The sequence below is a fragment of the Cornus florida genome, unplaced genomic scaffold, assembly GCF_030987335.1.
Source record: "Cornus florida cultivar Cherokee Brave unplaced genomic scaffold, ASM3098733v1 CherokeeBrave_3.0.0_Hap2_Chr05, whole genome shotgun sequence".
Lineage (NCBI taxonomy): Eukaryota > Viridiplantae > Streptophyta > Magnoliopsida > Cornales > Cornaceae > Cornus > Cornus florida.
In genome coordinates this window covers 100,057,434-100,081,117 of record NW_026775575.1, presented here as the reverse complement: position 1 = coordinate 100,081,117, position 23,684 = coordinate 100,057,434, and the positions used below count along the sequence as shown (strand labels likewise).

The 23,684-nt window shown below is 35.3% G+C and overlaps 2 protein-coding genes across 2 annotated transcripts; one reads left to right on the top strand and one right to left on the bottom strand.

Moving 5' to 3' along the window:
* Window positions 1-580: 580 nt before the first annotated feature.
* On the bottom strand, window positions 581-11,975 carry LOC132307969 (lysM domain receptor-like kinase 3). The gene is made up of 12 exons (XM_059805887.1): window positions 11,078-11,975; window positions 8,914-8,947; window positions 8,798-8,802; window positions 8,516-8,677; window positions 7,565-7,767; window positions 6,167-6,256; window positions 4,434-4,527; window positions 4,198-4,349; window positions 4,014-4,105; window positions 1,515-1,653; window positions 1,081-1,179; window positions 581-1,000 (listed from the first exon to the last, which is right to left on the bottom strand). Exons 1-12 carry the CDS (start codon window positions 11,697-11,699, stop codon window positions 836-838), a joined length of 1,857 nt encoding a protein of 618 aa, XP_059661870.1. The 5' UTR covers window positions 11,700-11,975; the 3' UTR covers window positions 581-835.
* Window positions 11,976-14,129: 2,154 nt separating this feature from the next.
* On the top strand, window positions 14,130-22,108 carry LOC132307968 (uncharacterized). The gene is made up of 18 exons (XM_059805886.1): window positions 14,130-14,371; window positions 14,576-14,693; window positions 14,813-15,000; window positions 15,113-15,220; window positions 15,788-15,852; window positions 16,711-16,816; window positions 17,750-17,833; window positions 18,351-18,497; window positions 18,633-18,761; window positions 19,523-19,590; window positions 19,684-19,717; window positions 19,802-19,886; window positions 20,028-20,095; window positions 20,175-20,288; window positions 20,460-20,495; window positions 20,652-20,738; window positions 21,376-21,467; window positions 21,680-22,108. The coding sequence occupies exons 1-18, from the start codon at window positions 14,228-14,230 to the stop codon at window positions 21,846-21,848; spliced, it is 1,842 nt and encodes a 613-aa protein (XP_059661869.1). The 5' UTR covers window positions 14,130-14,227; the 3' UTR covers window positions 21,849-22,108.
* The last annotated feature ends 1,576 nt before the right edge of the window (window positions 22,109-23,684 follow it).

Genomic DNA, 23,684 nt, shown 5'->3' with positions numbered 1-23,684 from the left:
AAAAGAAAAGGACGGAATATTTACCCCCAAAAAAAAATGACCTAATACTTAGCAAGGTACGATTGATTTAGAATTTGACAACTTTGCCCACTTTTAAAAGCTATAGTGGTTTACCAAACCTGCCCCTTGGTAATAGAACTCGCAAAACAAGGCATTGCTTTCCATCTATATTCATCTATATCTGACATAGACCATGAGCATCAATCTTTCATTGCGAGTCTTTGGAGATTGAAGGTTTCATTTGCTGGGTAAGGGTGTGGTTTGGCACTCGGTGAATACAGGAGGTGGCAAATCATGAGAAAGAGAAATGATTATGCAGCAACCAAATAGTAGCATCCGAATGCTCCCCATTTGCTTGATGGTTGAAATGGGACTCGAACACGGGTCCCATCAAAACAATCAAGTCTGCGAGCTGTTCGGCTCCCATTCGGCTGTTTGTTTCATGGAGCATATCATTGCTCTTGAAACTATAGTCACTAAAAAACGATAAAAATGGTGAAAAGATGGGGAATAAGTAACATGACGTTGTCATTAATTTTTCTGATAACAAAAAGAGCAATGTTAAATTTTGATATGTAACTTAAGCAACAGTTTATTTTAACTAAAATGAGAATAATTTACAGAAGTGTATATATATATATATATATAACATCACAAATCATGCTTTACAGTCCTTCCATTTTCATGCACACGCCAAACAATGAATACATAATACATGCGAAGCTCACACATACAAATTATATATGTATGTGAACTATTGAAATGAAATCTGAATATTATTCACATGCAAATAATCTCCACAGTACAACTGTGAGTGTGACACGCTTTCTCGCTGCTACCTTCCAGACATAAGGTTGAGTAGACCGTGGTTTTCATAGAAAGAGCCAACATCCCAATCTTCTGTGGAGGATGAGAGAGTCATCAGTGCAACCACAATTGATCTCATACTTGGTCGTAGTTGAGGATTCTCTTGTGTACAAGCTTTGGCAAGTTGAGCCACCTGCAACCAAATTGATCACTAAAGCTTGGTATAAATGGAAAACGGGGAACTTGGTACGATAATCAAAAGAAATATGTCACCTTGCGGACTGAATCCATGGGGTAATTATCTCCAAGCCTAGGGTCAACTACTCTGCGAAGATGTTCTGTCGGATCAGGTTGACTAAGAACTTCCTCGAACTGTAAAGAACGAGGGACAACTATTATTAGCTCACTGGGAAATAGGCTGGTTAAGAACTTCAACTATAAAGCCTAAGAGGCAAAGTAACAATTAGCTCATGAATACATATTAAAGTATGTTATAAATGGTCAGAAACGTGCCACAAGCCTGCTGTCATAAAGGTTGATTCGTTACAAACTGGAGAATTTAGAGATACGCAAAACAAGTAATTTGATTTCTCGGCTTAAAACTAATTACTTTGACACATCAAAAGCTCATTAGAACTTCAGGATGTCTGATATCTCATTGCCATTCTTAAATAATTGGTTAAATAGAAGGATGCAAGAAAACTTACCAAAGCAACAAGACCCTTTGACTCCGCAGTAGAATCATTTATCTTCACTATGGCTTCCTTGGCTGAAAGAAGTTCATAAAGGACAACCCCAAAAGCGTAGACATCAACTTTAGGAGAAACATCGCCATACCGAGCATATCTGTAAAGAAGCATTGGTAAACAGTTGATTCAAGTCCTATATGTAGGAAGATATATAGCCAAAATATATTTACTTTTGTACAAGGGACAGCTTGGGATTAGTAAATGCCAACTCATCCTTGGAAAACCGGTTTTCAAGGTGGGCGGCAACCAATTGTTGTTATTTGCACAAAAGTTGGTATTTATACGTGTGGGGGGGTCGGCTTGTACGGGTCTCGTGGATTAGTCGGGGCAAAGCTCCAAACACCCCGATTACCGGGGAAAAAAAAAAAGGATGAAAAGCCATTGTCAAAGTTCATCTCGTTAATTTGGGGTGATAAGAGGGTTGCATTAATCAAACCTCTGGCTTTTATTCGAAAGGAATGGCTGCCCTTTCAATCAGCGTCCTTACTATTGACAGCTACAGATTTTGCATTGAATTGAACAATGGACAATTGCACCAATCAATAGTCTATAAAGAGGCTTACCGAGGTGAGAACAGAAAGTGCCTAAAATTAAAGAAGGTACGGCTATATAAAGAAGAATGTTGAAAAAGAAATGCAATGCTGACGCCAAATAGTTTGAATAAAAGGAAGAATATATCTAGTATTAGTCATATCTTTTTGTGCCTAAATCATACATTTTCATATTTATACCAATCAAGGGCCTTTTTTGTTACTGGTCTACCTTTGTCCTAGTGGATTTGGGTCTAAATTCCTCACCTCGAGGTCAAGGGTTCAAGGTCAGTATAGAGAAAAGAAAAAAAAGGAGGGAAGGGGGGGCTTCATGTTAGCATACCCATGAATTATGCCCATGTCTTTTCTTGTTCACAAAATCGACCCTGTGCTTTGCATGACCAATCTTTCCTTCTACACATTCATTATAAAACCATAGCTAATTTGATCTAGTACAGGTGTACAGCAGTAGAGGTCCTTTAGTTATTAACCCAAATTGTAGTTTCCCCAAAAGATTTTGAACATAAGGCTTCATGTGAGTATTATGGCTATTTTCCAAGTGCCATTTATGCTCCTATATGAAGCTTGACTCACCTAGCAGGTCAGGACAATACTCCCTCCCAGATATATGGATATGCTCAGAAAACAAAATTGTTAAACCAAAGGTTTTGACCTAAGGGCAATCTAGTAATTTTGATGATTACAAACCATTAATGGTGTTTAAGTAATAATGCCTATATTGAGTATTGTGCTAGATGATCATAATTTCAACATGGCATTCAATAAAGCAAGGATGAGCTATGAAACTTGCCAAACATTCCAATACACATGAAGATGGAAATGACTTGAAGATGCAAATGGTCAAAGCTAGAGCATTAAATGATGACAAAGTCAAGAATGCAATTCAAGGAACAAAAAGGAACCTCAAAGCTCAAAGATCAATGACAAGCATGAAAAATGGGGTAGTATAGGTTGGTGAGTGTTTAGTATTCAATGTCAAACTTAATTTGAATCTTTCCTTGAAGCTCACTTCTATAGGATCATGAAACATGCATTAATATCTCATACTTGATCCATAAACAACCTATAAATAGGTCTTGAACTTAATTGAAGCATATATAAAGACCTAGAGTTATTGCCAAGCCTTAGACATGGTCAAATGTCTATTTTTCAAAAAAAAAAAATAGATTATAGTACTTGGTTAACGGATTAAGACTTATCAAAAAAAAAAATGTCTATTTTTCAAGGTTAAAGGCAAACCAGGTAACTGGTTTGTCCTCATGAGGCTGCTGGTAATTCGAGAGAGTTGAGAATTGAAAGAAGCCCTAAACCAAGCGGCTGGTACTATGTACCAGGTGACTGGTAGTCTCCACCAAGCGACTGGTTTGTCTACATTCTTTATATATATGAGGCTGGGGCATTTATAAAGATACATGTGAGGTACATTGAGCATTCAATACATTCTTCTATTCTCTCACTGTCATTGAATAAACTTGAGCTTCAACTTGAGATTCAATTATAACTCTAGTCTTGTGAGCTTTCATTTGAGTCTCAATCTTTGAGAAGATACAACTTTGTACTACATTCTTCCACTCTATTTCTTAAGGGTTGGTTTGACCCAAAGGAATTCTAAGAGAAGGTGTTCTCTTAGCAAGAAGGAAGAAGAAGCTTGTTAGCTTTATTGTAAAGGTTTGCTCTCCACCCGAAAGGAGAAGCTACAGTGGATTTGGAAAGGTCTCAAGAGGGATCTTGAACCGAGAAGTAGGAGTTCCGAACCTTGCTAAATCGCCAAGTCACTTGTGTTTCATTCTCTCTTCCCTTATCTCATTTATAATGTGCTTGCTTTCCCCAGGACAACCCCAATTCCATCATTTACTGCTAATATAAATGTTCCTTGATAAACAAACAAACAAAAAAGATATCTTACTCCGGTGGCATGTATCCAAATGTACCAACAAGACGTGTAGGCAGTGATGTACTCCCAACCTCAGTCAGCTTTGTCAAACCAAAGTCTGCAACCTGCAAATTATATATTTCAGTATGATAATGTGAACAAGCTTTCACATTGTCCACCGTGATGACAGAACAGCATCATAGAGCATAGGTACAACCTTCCCATGGAGATTTTTGTCTATCAGTATATTTGCTGATTTGATATCGCGATGGATGTAGACAGGAACAGTATGTTCATGGATATACTCGAGACCCCTTGCTGAATCAAGGGCAATTTGCACCCTGGTAGACCATGGAAGAGGGTGACTCCCTGCAAACAATAAATATAATCATTACCATGATTATGTATTTATTACCACTAGATAAGGTATACATTATTCACAAGTGATCTCACCTGACCCACGCAAATGTTCGGTTAAGTTGCCATTCTCAATAAATTCATAGACTAGGAAAAGAGAACCTTCAACACAATACCCAATCAAGCGTACCTGCATTTGATGCCAATGAATTAATTATGATGCCTAAGACTTAAAAAGAAAGTCATTCAACGACAAACCAGTTGAAACATAATATACAGATATTTTATAACCTCACAACGAAAATTATAAAAGATAGTTCACCCCTATAAATTTTCCTAAACAATAAACTTTAAAAATTAATCTAAGAAACCTAACCAACCAGAACGCCTTGCAGCAATAAAATTATAAATTTTTTATCTTCTAAATATGTTGAGAAGTCACATCTTTAACTGAAAATAATAAAGCACGTTAATGAACTAGCAATCCGTACCTCAGTTAACTCAACCACAAGACCTTCTCAACAACTAACAATTTTTTTCCGGAAAGGAGTAAATGGCACAGATTGGCGAACATACTATCATAATATGATGTCTGAAATGCACTGGATTAAATGAATACAGAAAAAATGAAAATGATTCCTAGAAACAAGTAAATTTCCACTGAATTTTTCTAGGCTTGGAAGGTCAATTAAATCCCAATCAAGTCAACCAAAATGCACATAGTTCCACCACAACACTTACATATATGACAGTATGTACATGAATCTCTCTCTCCCATACACAAACATAAAAGACTCACATTTATTGATGTAACTAACTTTGCTGCTCCAGCATTTAAATGACATAATTTGTTTCTCTCCATATAAGCTAATGGTCACATTGGCTTTTGGCTAGAGGCAAAAATGCTTAATCCGTTAACCAAGTACTATAATAAATAAATATACAGCAATAGATAATTTGGTAAATTCAATAATTTGAGGCTGTCATCACTAGCATAAAATATAGAAAACGACAAGATTCGAAAAGAAATTTCAATTTCCCAAGAATGACAATGCCAGCATTTTTTAAAACAATAACCTAGATCAAGTTTGATATATGCCTCTACCTAGGAAGCACGGATACGGGCATGGGACACAGGTACAACACGATAGGGATATGACAATACCGTAAATCTAAAAAAAGTAGTACACGGATACGGCATGGATACGTCAAAAAAATTATTATTATTACAAATATAAATAAATTTTTTTTTTTTTTGCCATTTTATCCATATAATCATGAATAAAACCACTAATTTGGAGCTTAGAACTAGATTTTTGTTTTTTTTCTTCTTAAATTTTATATTATTTTCGTAATTAACCCATAATATATTTTAAATTGCATTGAATCCCATTCTTCCAAAAAAAATAATTAGTTACAAAATCAGGCTGCCGTATCTTAAAAATGTGCAAAATATATCCTTGCCGTGTTCCACCTGTGTCCAACCAGAAAATAAAATATTCAATTTTCAGGATACTTCTAGTTGTATTTGATACCACCACGGCAGCCTAAGAGAAGTATCCGTTCTTCATAGGCCTCTACAAAGGCCACCTAGTGTGGTTCCCTATTAATCAAGAGTTTTGGGAGCAACAGATTAGTTACCCAACCTTTGGCATTATTTGCAAAGACTTACTATTCTCGGATCGAAATCTGTGTTCTCACTCTTCACGATTCGATCTTTTATCACCACACTAAGCAATGGCAACCACTCAAGTAAACATATGCCTATGAAAAGAAAAGAACACACAACAGCTACACTAAAAAACCAAGATCATTGGGAAGTGTACTACCAGGTTCAGGTGATGAACATGCGTCAAAACCTTTAATTCAGCAAGAAACTCTCTTGATGCTTGCATATCCATCTTCTTGATTGCAGCTTTCTGCATAAGAGTTCCCCAAAAGGAATTATGAAAGCAATACAGATATTCAACATCAGATAGCAACACAACACTATAAAAGATCAACGATTTGTGATTGGAAATCTATCAACAAAGGGCATTAATGAAAAGACCTCGCATGCAACCAACTGTTATATGCGTGCACAAAGTGAAGAGATATTAGAAAGTGAAATTTATGAAATTCACTAACAGAGGATCATAACAGCTATAAATAAATATGGATGGCTCAAGTCTATTAATCAAAGAGAAGGCAACCATTGCTACCGATTGAGCTTCTATTTGAATTATCAAGTCAAAAAAGGATTTCAAGCAAACCTTTGTTTGAGCGAGTATCATTCAAAGTTGCAAGTAGCATGTTCTCACATAGCCCTGAAGTGCTTATTAGCTTATCTAGCTGAGCTCAATAAATTTAGGAATTTCAAACTATGTTTGAGCGAGCATAGATCATTTATCTCACGAGGATCTCATGTTAGCCTCTACGCAAGCAATCCCAAGCCAGCTTAAGTTGTTTGGTTCATCTTACAGGCCTAAGAATCCCTTCCATCCCATCCTCCCTTGAAGTTGGTCACCTCAAATATTCTCAACTAAGCATTATCCCGAATAAGTGGGTCAACTTCCCGAAATCCTCTATCATTGTTTTCATCCATCTCAATTGTCCAAGATAAATACATCTTGAGTCTCAAGATGAGTGGCTAATGCAATTTGATTCAAAAGTTTTCAATATATAAATTTGCCATCTGGCATTAGCTTTGAATTAACACACCACACATGCAGATCAAAGAAATATCATACAGCATTCTCTTTCTACATTTGGCTATACATGTTGCATTGTAATACTTATCCTGAGCTCTAAACTTTGCTTGTATAAGTTTTTATGGCATTTTGATTATTCATTGTCCCTAATCTAATGGGATCACCAAAGTTAAACCCTCATACATACATGGAATAATAAAGCATAATGCACATTGCACATCACTCTGTATAAGCCTGCATGGCTCTTATTAATGTGAATGAGCACAGCTACTTGACACGGGAACAGCATCCATTTTTTTTCTTTTAGTATCCACATTTTCCTTTTTCTCCTTTTCTCTTATGGGTTTGTTGAGGAAGGGTTAATAGAGGGTGTCCCCAAACCACGGGTATCAGGAAAGCCCACGCGGAGATTTTTAACACCCTAAAATGTTGAAAACCTTTGAGTTTTGTCTGGAGACTCTATGCCAACTCAGCTACCTTGGAAGGGTTGCCTCTTTCCTTTTATTATGGTAAAAAATGACATTAATGGCTACAAACCTCGCCTCGCAGCTCAGCATAATAAACAGCCCCGAAGCCACCTTGACCTATCTTATTAGCAATACTGAAATTGTTGGTAGCCGATGCCAACTCTTCATATGAGAACTCCACAGATTTGTCAATAGTCACGCCTGCAAAGCGTGGAGAGGCACTGACAGCAAGGCCAGTGGAGTCTGCATCTTTATCCAAAGTACTTCCAGGAGCTAAATCACAAAAGAGGGAAAAATCAGTCAGTGAAATCATTTATAATCATTCATTTAGTCCCATTCTTTGAAAAATGCAGAAGAGAGGAAAACTACAAATCTTGATGTTTTTGCTTCAATATAGTACAGCATTTTGCAGAAGGAAAAAACTAAACAGCATTATGGACTTTCAATATGAATGCAAGTTGGTGAATTTCCCTTATAAAATAAAGACAAAAATATCCCATCAAATAATCCAATTAAATACTATTACAATATTTGAGGGGGAAAAACAAAAGAACAGAAGAAGCCAATATCAAGTGTTCGTCCTAACCATCCGGGTGCTTGGAGGAAAAGATCGGGAGGTAAAATAACCTCTACTATTACTTTGCATGATGTGGCAGCCCTCAAATTCAACATTGTACCAAGCAGTAACCCCTACGATGTTTTAAGAAACATATCCACAAAAGAAAAAGAAAAAATATATGTTCCTTCTGTAAATTGAACAATTGCTATAAAACAAGAGGAAAACAAAATGAAAGCTTAATATATAAAAAATGGATATTCAGCTTCCTAAAAAGAGCATTGTGGCCAATGTGTGATTAAGACTTCCAATACGTGAAAATCAGATCTGTATTTCTTCAGCCAAGATAAAAATGAATCTAAAAGGCATTCGCTCATTCAGATATATAAAGAGGCACCATTTTAAATGTAAATGTTGAAAGAAAAAGATAGAAAAGGTAGAGAAAAAGGCTACGACAGGAAAAACCTCGTGTAGCCTGAAAAGATTGATCTTCATATGCTGCAGAAAGCAATTTTGCATCTGGTATCTTTTTCAGTCTGTAAAATCCAATATATATGCAAACTGCCAATAACAGAACACCTGCTACTCCAGCTACCGATATTCCAGCTATGACCCCACCAGACAATCCTGCTTGTATAAAAGCAAAAATAAGTTTGAAAGAGCATTTAGGATCCACATTATCATCTACATTTGTGTCCAACTATCAGAAATTAAGAAAGTCAACTCTGAAACAATAGGCCACACAACCTGTGCTGCAAAAGGGAAAATAATAAAATATGTTTAAAATTTCTTTTAAAAAAATGGGAAAATGAAACAAGTAACATTAACTAAGTTTATAGGCACATGAAAATTAAAGAAGTTACCTTGATTTCAAAGGTAGATAATTTCCATTTTTATCTGCAAGAAATAAATAAAAATTTGGTAAGACATTTCCTAGCCTTTCACAGCATCATAATAACAACCACTCTGATAGTCGGAAGCTTTATAGAAAAATCAATTGTTTGGTGATAATGTATTATTGCCAATGCTGGACATATGGGATAAAGCAAGAAATTGATTCACTTGAGGTTCACCATAACATTTTTAGTAAATGTTGTCATGCAAAAAAGGAGTCATCACAAATACTCCAAAAAAAGGATTATAAGAATTAAAACTGATATCATTTGATGATAATAATATGTTTACTACTTGGGGGACAGTGTTAACATATTGTAATATTATAGTGACCTTGATTCACACAAGTTTCGATGAAAACATATAAATACATAGAAATCCTCTTGAATGAAATGAGCATGCTCCAAATGAAACAAAAATAAAAAATAAAAATAACAGTAAAAAAATGGACAAGTTCAAGCATGCACTAATACCCCCGCCCCCAACTGGCACTCGAGTCAACTGACAGAGACTTAGAGTTGTGTTGTTCAGTCCAATGATAACCCAGTTCAGGCAAAATTGCCTAGACCTCCACTGCCAAAATATCAGCTCAAGAACCCCAAAACATATTCCCATTTTTTCATCCCCCAACACTTCGAAACCAGTAGAAAACCATCAACTGAAATCACGCCATGCAACTAGAATGTCATTGATAAACAAGTATTCCGGATCGTAATTATGTGAAATTATTAAACTCAGTTAAGAACATATACAATATCCCAATAAATTGTTCTTTAGCTGCGAAAATCATTAGATTCAGAATTTGATTTGAGTCCTCTTCAAAGGAAATCATATAATTGCAATTTGGAAACGATTTGTGTGACTCAGAAGCCTGTTGAGCCCAACAACCAAACATAACCCGTTTAATTTTATGCTTTCCCCCCCTCTGAATAAGCTTCCTAAAGCCCTTTTAAGGGCTTTGGTTAATATATTACTCTTTGCCTTTTCTTTCTTTTATATGTTATTAGAGATTTCTATACCCTTCTTTAAAAGACAAAAGTCTATTCTCTGTCTAGAAAGAACTGTTTTTCTACATATGTTCCTAGTCACTGAGATGATGTTCATTTCGGTTAGTGCCAAAATAAAATAATAGACTGAAGCCAACTCTTTTAGATTTTTTTTTTTTTTTAGATGAGTATTTGGGTTTGGGTTTGTGATTAAGAGATGGTTGCTAACAGAAAAGGCAATGATTAGATGGTATGGTTTTCCTTGTGATGATGATTGTAAGGGTGGTGACATTAAATGTTGTTGAACTAGAACAAATGTGAGAATTGATAATGTGCATTATGATGGTTTTTATTTTTGATGAAACATCAATAATTGGAAGTTGTGGAAAGAATTTCCAATTTTTAACAAGTCTGGAAACTCCTTACAAAGTTTCTCTTTTCCTATTAAAAAAATAAATTAAAAAATAAAGCAAAAAGAAAAATGCAGCCAATGGTCACTGAGTACAGTGTTCATGGTAAACATCAAAATGCTGGCACAATGAGAACTACTGATGCATATTTTATGGAACGAGAAGCATTAAGTTCAGCAAAAAAATATTTTAAAACAGATTGGATATTCAAAATGTTTAAAACCTCTTTTATTGTCATGATCTAGCCGTTTATTTGATCAAAAGCTATAATATTAAAGCGATACCAATGTAAGAAAATCAGCTCAAAATTTGATAAAATAAAATGATACAAAGACAGTCAAAGTTGATAACGTAATTTGGTCAAATAAAGTCAAAAGAGTGTATAAAAGTTTGACTTATTCGTGCAATCTACTGTGAATGAATTTTTGTACGAAATGTTGACGGCATAATCTTCGTATAATCCTCTTTCAAACAGTTAGATAGCAAATATTAAAGTGATCTCAATGTAAGAAAATAAGCTCAAATTTTGATAAAATAAAATGATACAACGAAGGCCAAAGTTGATAGCATAATTTGGTAAAATGAAGTCAAAAGAGTGTATAAAAGTTTGACTTAATAAGTGAATTAAAAAACTTGCCATGGGGTAGACCTCATATAGCATTACTCATTTCAATATGCAAAGGTACTAAGCATCTAAAACATCAAAATTCCACACATGACACATAACATAATTTCACCTTTGCCCGGAATATACACCAGACCGTTCCCCGAACTGAAATTCGAATTTCGGTTGTAACTCTGAATTAAATCTGCACTGAGATTAGCTTGGGCCGCAACAGAATCCAAACTCTCGCCCGGCCGGAGCGGGTAGGTCACGAACAGTCCGTACTCTTTGGACACTCCACTATCCCCACAAGAACAATTCACGGTCACGTTGAGCCTGGCATTGGTGTCCGGTATGTGATCCGGGTCGTAACTATTGAACCTCTCCAACCACGCCGTCGTCGTCAAATTCGCATAGTACACATTCGCAACTTTATCATACGTATCACCGGATCGAACGGTGTACTGGAACACATGACCCAAGAATTGGCCACCGATACAGTTGCAAGAGAATGGAATGTTGATTCGAATATCGGATTGGATACTGTCTTGGTTTGGAATTTGAGGGTTGTAACTGAGGATATCATTAATCTGATTGCTTGATACTTCGGAGATGAATGTGAGGTTCGATAGTGGCCACACGTAATATGATCCCAGAGCCAAATCACATCCTTTGGAACATCTTGATTCCACTGGATAACAGGTCGAGATGAATAACAAAAGCCCTATGCCTAACCCTAATTCAGATGGCAGCATGCTTTATTGGAACGTCAAACCCTAGAAATCATCTAGAAATGAAACCGATGATAGAAGAGGGTGGTGAGCGATCAACAGGTTTTGACTTTTTGGTCTGTCGACTTGCCGGACTGAATGAACAAGTGATCAGTTTCTTTTGGAAATTGAATGATTCCATCAGAAATGTGTTTTCTTTTTTCTTCAGAAATGATTGACTAAGTAATATGTATTTGCTTAGTTTTTTTAGATTTTTTTTTTTTAAATTAAAATATTCATTAGAGTTTTGTAAAAGTCCTTTGGCAGATGTTAAACTCTGGCAAAATTGGCTCACCAAAATAACACCTAGCATGATTGTGTTTGTATTTAATTGCGAGTCATACCATCTATTTATTAAACGAATTAAATATGTTATGTTGACGTTATAAATTTTGATATTACTTATACTACCAATATAAATTGTCAATCATATTTTAAAATTTCCAAGCTATATATAAATCTCTAATGTTAAACTTTAGCTTTTTAAGAATCTGAGAATAATGTTTGGGGAGTTTGTGCATTGCATTGATAAGTGTAGTGGAACTCTTATTTCTTGAGATATTGGTTAATTTTATTTTTCTTTTTTTCATAGTTAATTCTATTGTTTATAACCCAGGGGGTCATATATCAAAGATATTTACTCAAATATCAAAGTAAAAGATCAAATTTTTATGTTACTTTCTTATAATAAATTTATATATAAACAATGATATAGATTTGGTACTCAAAAGTGTTCGCATGAGGTGTGAGGGTCACCTTATGAGAAGTGTCTGTAAGTTTTAAATTTTTCACATACATTATTGTTTGTGAGGTATAATTAAGAAATTGCCGGAATTATATATAACTAATAGTTAAAAATTAATTTTTTTTTTTTTTTTTTATATTTAAAAACAGAAATAACACCTTCTAGATTTTATATTAATACGAAAACACCTTTTGAAAGTTATTACTGTTGGAAAGAGGGGCATTAAAAATATAAACTTTGGATGAGATTTGGAATAGATTCCGCTAATAATTTTTTGCGGATCTCTAGACGAGCACATTTCTCTCCATAAGAAAATGAACGTGGTATATTTACTTTCTCAAATTTGTTTCCGGGTGAATGAAAAATTAGCTCCAAAGTGTGGTGTTTTGATAAGCTTAAATGGGTATACAAAATGTGGGAAGTGTTTGTCCCACATGAAAAAAAATATTGAAACAAATTGAAATTTCAATAAGCTGAGTTTAGGATTTGGGCTTGGGCTTGGACTTGGGCCTAATTGTAAAGTCCAGATTATTCTTTTTTGGAATTTTGGATTGGGCCTAATTTTAGGCTGGGCTTATTTAAATAGGTTTCACAAATGGGTGGGTTTTTTGGGTGGTTGGTTTTTTGAATTAAAAAAAAAAAATTACTTTTTAGTTTTTCTAAAAGGTTAACCATATTTTAGTTTTTCTAAAGGGTTACACCTTTTAAATTAAAAAACCACTTTTTAGTTTTTTCAAAGGGTTACACCTTTTTTTCGAACCATCATAACTCATGGTTGCACCCACTCGAAAAGGCACATTGCAACCTATTGGAATGGATGTGTCTATTGGTGAACAGACACCATGTGAACCATTGTAACCTATTGGAATAGATGCGTCTAGTGGTGAACAAACACCATGTGAACCATTGCAACCTATTGCAATGGTTGTGTCCAATAATGAAGAGATACACCAAATCTGGAAAGACATTTCTATTTCTATAAATACCCCCCTTTGGATCATTTGCAAGAGGTTCATTTTCATTTTCTTCTATCTCCCTCTTTAGACTTGAACTCAACCCAAGTGGGTTTAAACCATAGGTTAAGTGGTCCGAACCACTTAGACCCTAATCCAATTTCATCGAGCCATATTAAGATTGGTCCGAACCATTTGATTCGAATTGCACCCAATTCAACATTTATATAGCATAGATGCATTTTTGAGTCAGAGAGTATTACACGGAGAAGGTTCGCCTTATCCACGAGTTTGTAGTGCTGTTACTGGTGGATGTAGATCGTTGTATCCTGGGAAATAGACGCCACTGAGTCCGTTAGCACCATAGCGGGGCGAATCTGTCTTAAGGACATAGTAACCAATACTAGTATATTGTTAATTATCTCATGACATATTAGTATAAGATTTATTATATCTTAAATGTCACATGAAGCATATATTTTACCATCAATTACCACTCAAATCCTAATGTTTTTACCAATGTAATCGTTAAAAATGTGAAGAAAAAAAAAAATTATCCCTATTTTTTTAATATATATATATATTTTTTTCAAAAAATCAATAATTTAAAATGACCACTACTTTTTTAACACGAGTGTCAACTTGTCAATGAAATTAACCATGAAAATTTGCCCAAGGATAAGTAACAGTTCGGGAACGGTAACGTGTCTAATGCTCGTACGCCTATTTCTCTTCTTCAAATAAGTCTCCCAATGATAAACTAACATGAGATTGAGTTTTGAAAAAGCACACAGTTTTCCAAATTGTCCTGAATTATGGCGTTGCTTCAGCTTCATCATCAACCTCAACCACTCCCATTTATTGAAGGCGTCTTCGCTCAGTACCCATCTCTATCTCCACTACTTCACAGACGAAGGAACCTCAGCTTCCGAGCACAAGCCCTCCCTTCAAGAACCCAAGTACCCATTTCTTCAATTCCCTCTTCTCTGTTACACCATTCTTTTTCTTTCAATAATAAATGTTTATGTATTGGATGTATGTATGTGTGTATGCCTTCTTGAGTTTATATACACACACCACATGTTTGTCGTTTGTTCTATTTGTCTAATGCTGCTCACTATGCATGCGCTATAAGCTAAAGAAGTTTAACTTCAATGTTGTAGAGGATAATGGAGTCTCTTCCAGTAAGTGGGGAAGTTGGTGGTGCAGGTGGGTCATACTCGTATAATTCTTTGAAGAGGTTGGACCAATTGTGGTCTTCTCTTTGCTCTGCTCCAAAAGGTACATTTTTCTTTCCCAAATTTTCTCTTTCAAATTCTTTAAGTGGAAGAGGTTGTTTAAATATGTGATGGGACAGTAGGTTCAAGAAATCTGAATTGTGTCCTTTGTTTTCAAAATAGTTGTTCAAGAGCCACAAGAAGTGGTTACGAGGCGTTCAGGTTTGTTTAGCAATTCTGATCTGGCTGAAAAGGCAGTGGAGTGTTTTGATGTGGTAGTATGTGGAGGTACTTTGGGAATCTTCATTGCCACAGCATTGAGTTGCAAAGGCCTTCGAGTTGGCATTGTGGAAAGGAATATATTAAAAGGGGTATTGTAATGTGGAAACAAATCTAGAGATAGTTTTGTGGCATGAAGAACTTCAAAACTGTTGGCTGTGCTATGAGATGATATTTGATATTTTTTTTATAATCAATGATCAGAGGGAACAAGAATGGAATATATCGAGGAAAGAACTCTTGGAACTTGTAGAAGTTGGCATTCTATCAGAAGATGACATTGAACAAGCAACATCTGCAACATTTAATCCTGTACGTTTATGAAATTTATAAATTGATAATAGGGTTTCCGTAAAAAAGGTCATATCGGATCATGTACTGCATCACATTCCTAATTGTAGCAATGAAATGACCTGAGGCCCATTCTAACATTTGGAAGTGCTCCCTAGATATGTAACACCATCAAAGGGCTTTGTATTCTAGGTAAATTCTGTGGGTAGGAATGGCTTTTGTTTCACAATTAAGAGAGTCAAGATGGAAATTTGGTCTTTTAGTATCTTCACAAATTATTTTGGGAGCCAGTTTGAGTAGTACTCATCAAATTCCGGTCACCATACATGTTAATTATGGATTTTTTGTTGACACAATCCCAGGAAGTCTGCACTCCTTCAGAAAAGTGAGTTTTTCCACTAAAAGCTTTTGTGAAGAGCACGACTCACCCATGTTAACAATCACTCTTTTGTGTTTGTAGTTTGTTGTGTTTTTTTCAGTAGTTTGGTAGCTATGGAAAGTGCTACCCAACTTGCCCTTCTATCAACTATTTGTTCTTGACAATCTCAGATTATTTTTATTTCTTTTGACTTGTAATAAACATTGCAGAACAGATGTGGATTTGAGGGAAAGGGTGAAATTTGGGTTGAAGATGTTCTTAATCTTGGTGTCTCGTAAGTTAACTTTTCCTGTTGCTATATTACGTTATACTATCAAGTATTTTTTCTTGGACTAGCAATCCAAGATAGAACAGAATATTCTCCATCGATACATATTGAAGAATTTTATAAATCTTAATCATACCACGTGTATACTGATATATTAAGTGCAAACAGAGCACATATTTTGCCTTATGGCATTTTCTCATTAATCTTGACCTAATGGTTAAAATGTTTGTAGAAGGATTTCCATGTGGCAATTCATTTTGTTTATGTTATGTTTAATAAATAAAAATTGATAAGTTACTACATTCACTATTGTTGTCACACATACATCAGGTTTTCATATGAATAAATCAAACCTTTTAATTAACGCGGATTTATTTATTTTTTGGATAATATTCAGATCTTGCAGATGTAGAAAGTTGTAGAACTTGCTAGTTGCTACTAGCATACCTGTCTCTTCGTTATAGAAGCTGTCCTCTGGCTGCAAATACCAAATTCATAATTGAGTGGAATGATTTTTATCATTATTAGTAAAGCATGATATTGTCCCTAACCATATTTCTAATTGAGTGTGGTGTTGGACACGAGAAAAATTAAAAGTATGATGCTTCAGGTCTTTTGTTTTATTTTCTTTTTATTAAACTATGTTGAGTGATGTTTGTCATGCATGTTACTCTCATCCCATGAATTTCAATTCAGGAAATTCATGCTATATGTTGTATTTTTTTTTAATTTTTTTATATCAGTTTTGGTGATGTGTTTATATAGATATGCACTGAACCAGATAGGAGGTTATCTTGGTTTTCTTAGAGGAAACTCAGGCCTTGCTTCTGCAACTCTATCATGTGTTTCTCTTTGATATTATAGGCCCGTGAAGCTTATAGAGATTATGAAGAAACGTTTCAATTCCTTTGGTGGAGTCATCTTGGAAGGTTACAGCGTGTCTAGCATATGTGTATATGAGGATGCAGCTGTAAGATAGCTTTCACTTTTAAAAAGTATCATGGAACTTGATTTGTTGGTTTTGCAGCAAAAATAAATAAATAATAAAACAATATAAGAAGAAAGTAAAGAATTGGTGCACATAGAAGATTGGCGCCTATTAGCCAGAAAGAAGAGAGAGTAGACTTAGGTGGTATGGACATATTCGACGCCGACCTATAGGTGCACCCTTGAGGAGAGAGAGATTGGTGTGCATAGAAGGTAAGAGACAAAGAGGTAGAGACCAAAACTAACATGGAATGAATGATAAGAAATGATTTTCAAAAATTAAATCTAGTAAGAGATATGGCTTATGATAGGAAAGGGGAAAAGAGATACCATATGACCGACCCTATTTGTACGGGATAAAGGCAAGTATGGTAATGATAATGAAAAAGAAAGAAAATAAATGAAAAGTATTGGTTTGGTTTATACATACGCATACATATAATCACAAAGATTTAGTATTGCAGCAGAAAAGTAATGACAAGTTTATAAGAATGTCTAACAAAGATAAAAACATTGAGATGGATGAGTGGAAGATCTAGGAATTATAAGTTAGGAATAACAACGTCAAGGAAACCTACAATTAATATTAGGGATGACAGAATATAGATGTGCCAATTGTGTCGTAAGAAAAAGGTGATGAATACAAATGCAAGTTTGAATGAGAAGATAAGTAACACAGTTTAAAGGTGTTAAACACATATATTGCCCTTAAAACATGTAAATGCCATGCTCTATCTGCAGATATGGATTCTATCTAAAAAAATAGTTAGTACAAAATTACTCTTTATTCTAAAACATACCAAAGACATAAAAAAAAATTGACTGCAATGTACGTTAACATACACAGATGCATTGTTTAATAACACATATACTTAGGGGAAAAAATAACACATACTTCTTACCCTTTCTTCCACAGGTCTTGCAACTAGCTGGGGGGAACATTTTGTCATCACGTCTCATTATTGATGCAATGGGGAACTTTTCTCCTGTGGTAAAGCAGGTCAGGTTCTTCCAGTTATGCATAATTAATGTATTAATCCTTTCCAAAGAATCAAGTATCCTTCTGAGGTCAAGCATATACTTTCCTAGGTGCAAGATTCATAAATGAGATTGACTGTGATGTTCATAAGCTGGTGGAGCACCAAAAGGATTTTGTTTGATATGAATATTTTTAATATTTTCAAGATAACAAGATTGTAAGAAGCTATATGTAATATTACAATAATATGTCAGTGGAACTTCCTGTTGATAAATTGACAATGAATGGATCAGTCTTTTATAAACCGCCAAAACCTATGTGTGTGTTTTTTTGTTTTTGTTTCAGATCTTCTGTATTGGTTATGAAATCTCATGTGCCGCTCCAATGTCCATTAGCTTGTGTATTTATCTGGCTTAGATTATAAATTCATGCCCACAATCCACTAGCTAATATATTCATCCAGTTTATAAACCTTAGATAATGATGCACACCCACAATCTGGTTGAAACTGCTTTTAGGTGTTGGATGATTTTTACAGATAAGAGGCGGAAGGAAACCAGATGGTGTTTGCCTTGTTGTTGGTTCTTGTTGTCGTGGTTTCAAGGAGAACTCTACAAGTGATGTCATATTTAGTAGTTCCACCGTGAAGACAGTTGGAGAGTCAAAAGTACAATATTTTTGGGAGGTACGAGGATTCTTGAGTCTTGACTGTGCTCATGTGTGTATGTGCATTTCATTTGGTATTTTGTAGTATATACATGACATCCTTAGAAAAGATTTTCATTTTTCAAGAATTGATGTTTCTCTAAATGTTTCACAGGCATTCCCTGCTGGGTCTGGTACCCTGGATCGAACTACTTATATGTTCACTTATGTTGATCCTCAACCAGGATGCCCAAAATTGGAAGAATTACTAGAAGATTACTGGGATCTGATGCCAAATTATCAGGTTATAAATTTTGCTATCTTCTCTTGGGTTTTGGAACTCGTGCTTCAACTTGCTTCATTCTGTTTCCATTTGGCGTTGCATACTTGCAGCTTCATATCAACTATATTATTTTTTTACTGGAACCACATGCTTATCTTCCTATTGGTTATCTGTGTACCTAATCTCCCGCTCTTCTTAGTCTTACACTGGAAAACTTTTTGGAGTTTTTTTCTTATATTTTTACACTACTGTACTTGTAAACTTTATTTCAAAAGGAGCTTCATCACCTTTCAGTAATACATTAATAGTTCTGAAAACCGAGTTTGTTTCCATAGTCCCCAACCAATATAGTTATCAATCAATTATAATATCCCAGTAGTTGACAAATAAAAAATTATTTAATGATGAATGGAGGTGCCTATTCAATCAATTCATTTGGAGACATAACAATTTGGTATAGCATTTGTAAGCAAGAGTTATCAGATGGTATTCAGCAGGCTTTTCGATTTTATGTATATCTCTAAGTGCAATAGGTTACAGTGCAAGGAAATAATCTGGGCTCTTTTGTTACTTTGTCTCTTTCTATGTCAGCAGTTCTCATGTAACAATTCTTGTTCCTCTGTTTCTTTTTCTATTTTTTCAATTATACATCCTCCTTGAAATACGAGTAAGTTAATTTTTTATGTATTATTAATATTCTACAACCGGAAGTTTGTAAAATCCTTTCTGTTGTTGATACAATTACAGTAGTTATGATGGTATGACATTTTTAAATTTCACAGGATGTCTCTCTTGATGATCTGGAGATATTGAGAGTTATCTATGGTATTTTTCCTACTTATCGTGACAGGTAAGATGAATGTACCATTTGAAATTTCTTGGCATATAAACTCTTCCAATCTGACTTATTTCAATTTTTTAATTGGGAGGGTTGACTTGACAGTCCAGTGCCAGCAGCTTTTGATCGTATTCTACAGGTGCTTTACATTACTCCCTTCTAAAACCTACATTATGGTTGCATACCAAAATGGAATGCATGAGTCACAAAAGTTTTTCTGCAGTTTGGCGATGCAAGTGGCATACAGTCGCCAGTTTCGTTTGGTGGTTTTGGCAGCTTGACCAGGCACCTCGGCAGATTATCGACTGGTATATATTTGCATGATATCACTGCAGCACTATATTCTTTTTCTAATCAATGTTGCCAATATTTCAAGAGCAAGTAATGATAAAGAAATAAAGAAGCCTTTGAATTTATAATATTTCATCTTTCTTTATGTGAGAATCAAGGGATATACGAAGCAATCTGTGGCAACTTTCTGGATGCTGACAACTTATCCCTGCTGAATCCATACATGGTTGGTGTTCCCTTGCAATGTGAATAATTACATGGAATTGCTTATGCTGTTATTTCCTTGATCAAATTACATTGTGCAGCCCAACTTAAGCGCATCCTGGTTGTTTCAAAGAGCGATGTCAGCAAAGAAGCAATCTAATGTTTCACCAGATTTCATCAGTGAGCTTCTTTGTGCAAATTTCCTGAGTATGCAGGTGAATTTAGGTTGCTTGAAATGAAGTTCCTACCAGAAATGCCTAAAGAACATCCCCCACCCCCCCCCCCCCCCCCCCCCCCCCCCCCCCCCTCCTTTCTTCTCTACTCAAATGCTCATGTTCCTTTTCTGTCTTTTTTCTCCCCTCAAAATTTATATATCACTTTACCAGCGGCTAGGGGATCCGGTGCTACGGCCATTTCTTCAGGTTACTTGGTCATCTCTTAAGCTTTTTCATCATTAGTTTTTTTTTTTTTTTTTTCCCCTGTTGTGAACTCTTTAATAGGTTGGTTTCCCCCTGTTGTGAGCTCTTTAATAGGTTGGATAGAGATTGTGCAACTAATTTTACTATATACTGATGCAGGATGTAATACAGTTTGGGCCTCTTGTCAAGACATTAGGATTAGTTATGCTAACTAAACCTCAAATTATACCATCAATATTCAAGCAGGTATACATGAGTTATATTTTCCCTTTGCCATCTTTCCCTATTTTATTTTTCAAATTGAGACAGTCTTCCATGCTAATATGTTTCTACTGCTTTGAGATTCTGGATAACTATTTTTGTGCTCTTTTCTGTGAAAGAAACAAGTATAAATTATTAAAAATTGATGTATATTGAGTGAATATGGCAGGAATAATGAGAAATAGTTTCTTGAAAAATATATCTGCTTCATTAAAAGGTTAAAAATGTCGTCCCCTACCAGTTGGGTTTGACTGCATGAAATTAAGAAAAAAAATACCCCTACTAGTTGGGTTTGGCAGCATGAAATTAAGGAAAAAAAAAAACCCAAGTATGCTGCAAAGTTTAGCAAGGTCTCCTCTGGCTGCTTGCCATGCATGACCCTCCTCCCCAATCTGGACTGGCACTATAGCAGACAATAATAGTAATATCATAAATGTATTACTGTATATTGATTGCTTCACTCGAGAATGATAACCGTAAAGATAACTACTTTTGAGAGTTTCTGAGCTAGCGATTTAAGATAGATTCAAGCTTGCAATCTTCTCAACTAGAAGTGTTAAATAAAATGTTTCGTGTTCTCATGAAGGAGAGACCTCATAATCCATTTATTTATCTTTCTCAGGTTGGTGTTTCTGTGCTTCTTGACTGGTCTGGACATTTTGTGATGTTGGGTTACTACACATTTCTTTCAACCTTCATTGATCCTGCAATTAGGTAATAATCTTCTCGTGGTTATGTTTCTTCTTTAAGTTTTATCGAAGTATCAAGAGATTATTAACAATATATTTGGTTATTAATGTGTAATTTGCGTATGTATACATATATACACACATAAATTTCTTGTGTTACTGGAAGAAACACTTGTGTTTGTGCTTTTGTAGTTTTTGCTATTTATTTGTTTCTAATCACTCGTATGTTTTTGCAAGGCCATTGATAAATTCATTTCCAGACAAGATGAGGTACAAATGGAAGCGGCAACTTGAGGCTTGGGAATACGGCGCCGGTCTGGACTTCAGCTTAAACCCTTCTAAACTAACTGAGACAGACAGAAATTGGAAGGGTAGGAAACCCTTGACACAGAGTGATAGTCTTTGATGACCTTGCGAATCCTTCATGGCAACAATTTCAAATATAAACTATTCTATATAACTTAGCTTGAAGATGGTTCTTAAATGACTTTTAACTTACAAGCTTCTGTAAATTGAAACATTTGAATCTCAAGCATATGGTTACAATTTTTTTCTGTTTATGAATTACGCTATAAACAGTTTGATGGGCATATTGTGGTGTAAAGAAATTATTTCAAATATATACATCAACGAACACAGTCTAAATGGAGCTCTTTTTGTGTGTAAGGTTTATGTTTTATTATTTTTATATATCATTCGTTATATTTATATGCTTAGTTCCGCATACCATCTTACAGATAGTCTACACCATTTATTTAACATAGATGGTGGAGAATACACACGTATATATAATAAGAGAAATGGAATAATGCTATGTTTGTGTAATAGCATTCAAGTTGCACTGGAATGAAAGGATCTAATCGTTACACAAAACTTTAGTTTTAGTGGAACATTTTAATAATTTCACACCATGTTTAAGATAATAAGGTTTGTCCATTCTATCAAGGGATTAAAAAATAAATCATTTCACAAAATCCAGTCCAATGCAAGGGTGCAGATCGAATATATCACTCCATATGAGATGGAAGTTCACTCAACCTAGGGGGAACCACACCTCATGTGAGATGATTTCCTCCCTCCGTCATATATTGGACCTATCCAAATATGATCTTAATTAATGTATGGACTGGACATCTTCGGTGCACTTAATTTTACAATACTCATTCAACAATGATACAAACACTAATGCAATATATTACATCGCGTTGCAACACTATAACATTATTAAATAAAAAATGCAACACCTATACGTGACTATTAAGATAAATCTATTTTGAAAAGAGATAACCCAGTGCACAAGAGTTCAGCTATTGATTTAAAGTTGTGTGGCTATTAGTTGCAATTTAAATGCACTGCAAAATTGCGAAGGAGAGGGTCTGATTTGACTATGTAAAGCATTTAAATCTGCCAATCATACTTAACATCACGAAATATTGAAGAGTTGAGAACTGTTATGGACTAATCTTTGGAACATTCCTCCCCCTCAAACAATGCTGAATGATACACCTGCCGAGGCAAAAGCGAAAGGTGAGTCCCTGCATTCTAGACTTCTAGTTGTAAGTATAGAAACCCCAAGTACAAAAGGTCATTTGACGAGTTATTTTGTTAAAAGGGTCCTTTATCATTTCTCAACTTCCACTTCACATCCGATAATGCTTCTCCTGTTTCCTTTCATACCTTTTCCTATATATCTCCTCTGCAACTACACCTATTCTTCACACGAAGTTAGGGTGGCGCGTGCACAAGAAGCAGAAACACACAAGAGTGCAAACACGCGCACATACATACACACTTGAAGCTACAGAATTATTACATTTTCAATGCCAACCAACAAAATCAAACTATCACATGGAAAAGCAATATGTTGTTCCACAAAAGCAATTCAACCATGGGAGGGGTCTCTATATATCCCATCTACTTTCCTCAACCTGCGTGCTACTGTTATAAAACCATTTTCTTCCGTTAGACAATGATGCACCTGAGTGTGTTGCATGCTAAGGCCAATTTCTTTCTAGACCTTTGCCTTCCAAAAGGTATAAAATACCAATCCTGATTTGTAACCAAGGGGACAAATCCACAGACGAATCTGACCCTGGTTTTGGACGTCAACAGGACAGACGGTCCACACCCAAGTTCTTGTCCACAGACGAATCTGACTCTGGTTTTGGATGCCAACAGAACAGATGGTCCACACCTAAGTTCAGCAGGGCAAATCTGCAAGTAAACTGGACAATGGACACCA

Bases quoted from the DNA above. Each gene is read 5' to 3' on its own strand.
- LOC132307969 (XM_059805887.1), bottom strand. From the start codon at position 11,699: ATGCTGCCATCTGAATTAGGGTTAGGCATAGGGCTTTTGTTATTCATC. The intron at 4,528-6,166 runs GTAGTACACTTC...CATCAAATGCAG, and splicing joins ATGTTCATCACCTGAACCTG to GTACGCTTGATTGGGTATTG. The intron at 1,001-1,080 runs GTGACATATTTC...ATTTGGTTGCAG, and splicing joins CCATGGATTCAGTCCGCAAG to GTGGCTCAACTTGCCAAAGC.
- LOC132307968 (XM_059805886.1), top strand. From the start codon at position 14,228: ATGGCGTTGCTTCAGCTTCATCATCAACCTCAACCACTCCCATTTATT. The intron at 14,372-14,575 runs GTACCCATTTCT...TCAATGTTGTAG, and splicing joins CCCTCCCTTCAAGAACCCAA to AGGATAATGGAGTCTCTTCC. The intron at 19,887-20,027 runs GTATATATTTGC...GTGAGAATCAAG, and splicing joins CCTCGGCAGATTATCGACTG to GGATATACGAAGCAATCTGT.